Genomic DNA, 7,882 nt, shown 5'->3' on the forward strand with positions numbered 1-7,882 from the left:
ATATGGTAATATAGCTATGTGCTTATTTATATGATCCATATAATATTGTTGCACTTCACTGTAGTTTTATTATAAGTTGGCACTGAATCAAAACTCACAGGTGTGGGGAGGAACATAAAGTGATTTTTACTGGGGGGGGGGAAAGCCGTTTAAAAGAGGTTTTTGTATCAGACAGAGGTGATTCTGAGCACTGTGTAATATGCTGCACAGAAATACACTGCACTGTCATTCGGTGAGAGGTTGCTGAGAGTCAGAATGCCTTTATTTCTTCCATTTCCTTCCAAGTTGATCTTGTTTTCAAATTCAGGCTCTTTATTCTTAGACTCAGCATAAATGTATCCCATCAACTTTAAGCCCAATGAGTCCTGACTTTGTTTGTACCACAATATTTGGTTATAGCTCGGTATCTTGTGAGTACAAGTGATCACAGCAGATTCATCTTGTTTCTTCAGTAGATCTTCAGGCGTCTGGAGAACAGTTTCACCGCAGACAACTGTGAAGAGAAAAGTTGTTTATAATAATGTTTAAAATAAAACAATTTGTAAATTGAAAAGTGAAGTCCATATGTGTTTATTATTACCTGTAAACATGATTAGACACAAAGATATGCTAAGGAACGTGTTCATCATGGTTTCTTTGATCAAGTTTTTCCTTCTGTGCAGTTAAAGGCCCAAGCAGGAGGAAGTGATGTCAGCTGTACAAGTTTATAACTGCTGAACCCTGAGAGAAAAAGAAATAAAATGGGGAAAATAAGATTCAACCTAGACAGAATGAGTTGCACATAAATATCAAAACTGATATACAATTCACAGTGAAAATGAAATTAAGGATTTTTTCCTAAATTCTCTGTTTAAAACATCAATTTATGTAAACAGACATTTATTTTGTATCAGGCTGAGATTTATACGACACTGTCCCCTGTCGGTCAATACAACTCTCTTTTAAGAATTTGTTTTCTCTCTCTTTTAAGACTCAATACACATAAAGAGTAATATACAGGAATCTTTATGATATTTGATGATAATCGTGGCCTATTGTTTAAATGTCCACTCAGTCACAATGCAATGCTTTTAATTATTTGGCTGTTTATCAACTTTTACAAAATGAACCTAAATATTTCCGGTCTATATATGACGTAATATAAAATAAACCTTGTTCTAACATAATTTAATTAAAAGTTCAATGCAGCTTCATGTATTAATGATGTAAAATGTGGTTGAAACTTTATTTTGACCTCCAGTGGTACAGTAGATACTGCATCCATTTTGCCCTAAGAAACAATTCTTTTACACATGTGAATGTAATCTCTTAAATCAGTTATTGGCAAATGTTAGCAGGGAATAAAACCACCTCCATCTGGAGGTTAAACGAAATTTGGTTCCATCTGACTTTAGAATAAAGATATAATCGTTTGTTTACAACAAAATGCCCCAATAATGTTCATTCATAAGGTTCATGGGAAAACTGAGCTGACACTCCAACTCTGCATTTTAATTAAAATAGTTGACCTATAGACATCTATTTTTACTATTCTACAAACAAATAATTTTACAAATTAAGTTGAAGTTATTTTCTGTGAAAATGGACAAATTGCCATAGATGGTGTCAATAGACTGTAACTTGTACCTATGATACTTCTAAATGTTTTGTTTCAGCTGTTTTGAAATGTTGCTTATTGTTATACCAGACTGCCACCTGTTGACTAATGCTGTCATTGTCTTTTTCTGCACCGAATGTTTTTGTACAGCATTCTCCAGCCTTTGACACACTGTGTTGACTCACGGCACAGAAATATATGCCACTGTCGCCTGGCTCGAGATCTTTCACTTTCAACGATCCACTTTCAGCAACACTTTTGTGAGCTTCAAATCTCTTCACATCAACATCTCCAAATTCTGGATTACCACCAGTCATAGTGAATACAATGAGCCTCATAGTCTCTCCTGGACGCTGTCGGTACCAGTACATCTGGAAGTATAAACCTCCCTTATTGTGATTGCAGTTCAAAGAAGCAGAACCACTCTTTGGTTCCAAGAGAATTTTAGGCTCTTGAAAAACACCATCTCCACCCACAGCAGCTGTGGACAAAATTAAATTAAATTAATAAGAATGTCAGTTTATTGTTTCAGTTGCTATAAAGTTGTACATACCTTGACTGCAGCGCAGGAACAGAATCAATGTAATAATAGCACTAGTCATGTTGAGTTTTGAAGGGAGAGTGAGTCTCAACCTTTGAACTGATTCAAACTCTAGCTTTTGTTGAACAGGATATGACATCACAGGCTGTAACAGTAGTGAACAAAACACAAGAACATAAAATATGTAAATTATTACTCCAAGCTCTGATTAATGTTATTGTTTTCCTAATACAAATATGTGATACTCTGAATTATCAGACATGCATCCTGTATAATCCCATAACAGATCCAGACATGTGGAGCTGGGGGAGGTGGAGGGAGTTATATATAACAACACACATGCTTTTAGATAGATATAAAAATAAATAAATAAAAACATGCAGGATGCTCTGTGTTGAAGAATGTTGAGTCATCTTTGAATTTGTTTGCACATAAATTAAGCAAGAGCTCAATCAAGAGATTATAATAACTTCTGCATCTTGACTACTTGATGAAGAGAAGCGTAATACCATACTCAAAGTATTTTTTCAGTGTTTTTCAAAATCTCTAACATGATAATCGCTTCAGATCATTGATAATTAAAAAAATATGCTTCACAATTATAGTTTTTTTATATTATTGTTTACACACATTTTTTTTTTTTTTTATTTTTTTTTTTTACCTACAACATTCTTCATGATTAGTTTGAGATATAGGGAGAATGTACACAAATAGGCCTACTATAAACTTACCAAGCACTGCACAACACTGATTCTGCAGAGTGAATATTTCAAGTATTTCAATACTTACTGTATTTCTTACCATAATCAGTTACAGTAATCAACCAACAATGAAATCAATTAAACAAAATGTGTAGACAAATAAAAATTACTGCATGAAATCAAGTCAAGTCACCTTTATTTATATAGAGCTTTAAACAAAATACATTGCATACAAAGCAACTGAACAGCATTCATTAGGAAAACAGTGTGTCAATAATGCAAAATGACAGTTAAAGGCAGTTCATCATTGAATTCAGTGATGTCATCTCTGTTCAGTTTAAATAGTGTCTGTGCATTTATCTGCAATCAAGTCAACGATATCGCTGTAGCTGAAGTGACCCCAACTAAGCAAGCCAGAGGCGACAGCGGCAAGGAACCGAAACTCCATCGGTGACAGAATGGAGAAAAACCTTGGGAGAAACCAGGCTCAGTTGGGAGGCCAGTTCTCCTCTGACCAGACGAAACCAGTAGTTCAATTCCAGGCTGCAGCAAAGTCAGATTGTGCAGAAGAATCATCTGTTTCCTGTGGTCTTGTCCTGGTGCTCCTCTGAGACAAGGTCTTTACAGGGCATCTGTATCTGGGGCTCTAGTTGTCCTGGTCTCCGCTGTCTTTCAGGGCTGTAGAGGTCCTTTCTAGGTGCTGATCCACCATCTGGTCTGGATACGTACTGGATCCGGGCGACTGCAGTGACCATCTGATCTGGATACAGACTGGATCTGGTGGCTACGGTGACCTCGGAATAAGAGAGAAACAGACAAATATTAGCATAGATGCCATTCTTCTAATGATGTAGCAAGTACATCAGGTGTTATGGGAAGTGTTCCCGGTTCAGGTTTACCTAATTAATGCAGCCTAAAAATCCTTTAATGGATTTGGATATTAAAAGCATATTAGTATGTTATGTGTATGCCAGGTTAAAGAGATGGGTCTTTAATCTAGATTTAAACTGAAGGAGTGTGTCTGCCTGAACAATGTTAGGTAGGTTATTCCAGAGTTTAGGCACCAAATAGGAAAAGGATCTGCCGCCCGCAGTTGATTTTGATATTCTAGATATTATCAAATTGCCTGAGTTTTGAGAACGCAGCAGACGTGGAGGATTATAATGTAACAGGAGCTCATTCAAATACTGAGGTGCTAAACCATTCAGGGCTTTATAAGTAATAAGCAATATTTTAAAATCTATACGATGTTTGATAGGGAGCCAGTGCAGTGTTGACAGGACCGGGCTAATATGGTCATACTTCCTGGTTCTAGTAAGAACTCTTGCTGCTGCATTTTGGAAAAGCTGCAGTTTGTTTACTAAGCATGCAGAACAACCACCCAATAAAGCATTACTATAATCTAAACTTGAGATCATAAATGCATGGATTCACATTTCTGCATTTGACATTGAGAGCATAGGTCGTAATTTAGATATATAGTTTTGAGAAGGAAAAATGCAGTTTTACAAATGCTAGAAATGTGGCTTTCTAAGGAAAGATTGCTATCAAATAGCACACCTAGGTTCCTAACTGATGACGAAGAATTGACAGAGCAACCATCAAGTCTTAGACAGTGTTCTATGTTAATACAAGCAGAATTTTTAGGTCCTATAATTAACACCTCTGTTTTTTCAGAATTTAGCTGTAAGAAATCACTCATCATTCAGTTTTTTTATATCAACTATACATTCCATTAGTTTATCAAATTGGTGTGTTTCACCCGGCCACAAAGATATAAAGAGCTGAGTATCATCAGCATAAGAGTGAAAGCTAACACCATGTTTCCTGATGATATCTCCCAAGGGTAACAAGTGAAGCGTGAAGAGTAGCGGCCCTAGTACTGAGCCTTGAGGTACTCCATACTGCAGTTGTGATAGATATGATACCTCTTCATTTACTGCTACGAATTGATGGCGGTCATATGAGTACAATAGTGTCAAACGCAGCACTAAGATCCAATAGAACTAATAGAGAGATAAACGCACGATCAGATGATAAGAGCAGGTCATTTGTAACTCTAAGGACAGCAGTCTCAGTACTATGATGAGTTTAAAGGTTTTGGGGACATACCCTGTATATTGTGAGAACAGATGATAACAGCCGATTCATTTTGGTTCTTCGTGAAGTCATTGGGAATCTGCAAAACGTTTTTTTTGCATGGTTTGCCACTGTCCATTGAAAGAGAAACATTGTTTGAAGTGAGTAATGTTTGAAATAAAATGATCATTATAACATAGAAGCAACATTTACAGCACACTCAATCATCATTTGCACAACATATTTTTACTATTACCTGTTAGCCACAAGAGACATGCAGATTTGAAAAGGAAAGTGTTCATCGTGTCAGCTCTTTGTAATAAAGTGACAACATCTGCTATAAAGTGGAGGCACAAGAGGGAGGAAGTGATGTCATCTATAGGTACACAGACGGTTGATTACATTTTCGATTCTCAAACATATCATGTTTTGCTGTAGAAGCAGCTCATAAGTGCAGAAGAGTGAGTTTGCGCTTTGCACATTTGACTTTATGAACACAATTGGAGTCAAATTTTGTACTTTTCATTGTCGATTGTTGAACTTTTTTGTGTGTGCAATTCATTTGAACAGAACTCGCCTTTACTGCCTTCAAAATGCTTTGAATTTATGAACTGAAATACTGACAGGAACATAAAAACAAAACAATTTCAAGAGGTTTTACTGTTATGGAGAGTGTTTGAATGCCTCGGCCACAATGTAGCACGTTTTGCAATAAAACACTATGTTTTTACTATTATCATAATAGCATGTTAACTAAATAGGTCTGTTTATTTCCTGATAAATGGTATACATGTTTATATATTTTAGGTATTTAGTACAATGTAGATATTTTAAATTCAAAACAAATTGTTCTGTCAAAAATATTAATATGGTAATATAGCTATGTGCTTATTTATATGATCCATATAATATTGTTGCACTTCACTGTAGTTTTATTATAAGTTGGCACTGAATCAAAACTCACAGGTGTGGGGAGGAACATAAAGTGATTTTTACTGGGGGGAAAAAAGCAGTTTAAAAGAGGTTTTTGTATCAGACAGAGGTGACTCTGAGCACTGTGTAATATGCTGCACAGAAATACACTGCACTGTCAGTCGGTGAGAGGTTGCTGAGAGTCAGAATGCCTTTATTTCTTCCATCTCCTTCCAAGTTGATCTTGTTTTCAAATCCAGGCTCTTTATTCTTAGACTCAACAATAAGGTTTCCCATCAACTTTAGGCCCGATGAGTTTTGACTTTGTTTGTACCACAATATTTGGTCATAGCTCTGTATGTTGTGAGTACAAGTGATCACAGCAGATTCATCTCGTTTCTTCAGTAGATCTTCAGGCGTCTGGAGAACAGTTTCACCAAGACAGACAACTGTGGGGAAATAAAAAATACATAAATAATAAACAATTGTGCATAACAATCTGTATGATGCTATTTTTATGTATTATGTAGTAATATTACCTGTAAACATCATTAGCGCCACAGAAACACCATTGAACATGTTCATCATGGTTTCTCTCACCAGTTGTTTCTGTAATGAATTAAAAGCACAAGTGAGAGGAAGTGATGTCAGCTTTATTGGGTCCTAACCCAATGAATACTGGGAAAAAAAGTGTAATAAAATGGGGAAGTTCAGATACAAACTGCACATGAATTGTGTATAAATATCATAACTGTGCATGCTTTTGATTCAGAAGGAGGACAATTATAATGATTGATTATCATTCATTAAAATCTCTTGTGCAAACAGCTACATTTGTTTGTATTGTGAGTAGGCAGAACATTTCTTAAATCACACTGCCCCCTGTTGATCAATACTTAACTCTAATTATAAGATACCTTTTTAAAAAAATTTTGTACATCTCTCCCAGAGTTTGATATACTGTGTAATTACAACAGATATTTATATACCGCTATCATCCACCTCCAAATTCTTCACAGTTAGAGATTCACTCTCTGGAATCGTTTTATTGGCCACAAATTTCTTTAGCACAGAACCACTTTATTCTGGTTCGGTGTAAAAGTTTGTGAATGCTACGAGTCTCAGAGTTTGTCCTTCCTCTGTCTATACCAGTAAGCTACATCAGTTTGAGCCCTTATTGTGTCTACAGTTCATGAACAGATCTCTTCCTTTTGAGACTCTTAGGCTCTTGTATAACATCATCCACATCCACTGCTCCTGTAGAAAAATGACAGTTACATTTTGTAAAAAAAATATATATTTTTTTGAATGTTTCAGTTACTATGAAATTTAATGATTCATTAAAAAAGATTGGTACAGTGAATAGAGAAGAAAAACAAAGATATTTCTGTAATAATCTGAACTTTCAGATTCTTTTATAGATTATTCTATAATGTCTGTGTTGGAGACTGAGTTTGAGTATCTTGGCTCCAGTGTAGCAACAGGGTGATATGATATATGACATGATATATTACATAACAAAAGTGTGGAGAGAAACGTAAATATGCTTTTCATAGAAGCAAGCCGGTTAAAAGAGGTTTTTGTATCAGACAGAGGTGACTCTGAGCACTGTGTAATATGCTGCACAGAAATACACTGCACTGTCATTCGGTGAGAGGTTGCTGATAATCAGAGAACCATTATTCTGTCCATCTCCATCCAGTTTGATCTTGTCTTTAAATTCAGGCTCTTTGTTCTCAGTACCATATTCAAGAAATCCCATCAACTTGAAACCCAACATCTCTGGACTTTGTTTGTACCATAATATTCTGTAATAGCTTGGTATATTGTGAGTACAGATGATCACAGTAGATTCATCTTGATTCTTGATGAGGTTGTCAGGCATCTGGAGAACAGTATTACCAAGACATTCAGCTGTGGAGAAAAAAAAGGTGTATAACAGTGTAAAACAGAGTATAATAATGTATAGAGTGCAGATTGGTGTATTGTTATTACCTGAAAATATAATTATGCATACAGCTACACTAAGGAATGTGTTCAGCATGGTTTCTT

At 35.7% G+C, this 7,882-nt stretch overlaps 2 gene segments (V, D, J or C); both read right to left on the reverse strand.

Annotated features, from left to right (window-relative positions):
- Positions 1-1,356: 1,356 nt before the first annotated feature.
- On the reverse strand, positions 1,357-2,269 carry LOC128031473 (T cell receptor alpha variable 12-3-like). The segment is given in 2 exon segments: positions 1,357-2,078; positions 2,151-2,269. Coding segments are annotated over 2 exon segments (501 nt in total).
- A 5,133-nt stretch (positions 2,270-7,402) lies between these two features.
- LOC128031474 (T cell receptor alpha variable 7-like) lies at positions 7,403-7,882 on the reverse strand. The segment is given in 2 exon segments: positions 7,403-7,744; positions 7,826-7,882. Coding segments are annotated over 2 exon segments (378 nt in total).

Source organism: Carassius gibelio, chromosome A17, assembly GCF_023724105.1.
Source record: "Carassius gibelio isolate Cgi1373 ecotype wild population from Czech Republic chromosome A17, carGib1.2-hapl.c, whole genome shotgun sequence".
In the NCBI taxonomy this organism is placed as follows: domain Eukaryota; kingdom Metazoa; phylum Chordata; class Actinopteri; order Cypriniformes; family Cyprinidae; genus Carassius; species Carassius gibelio.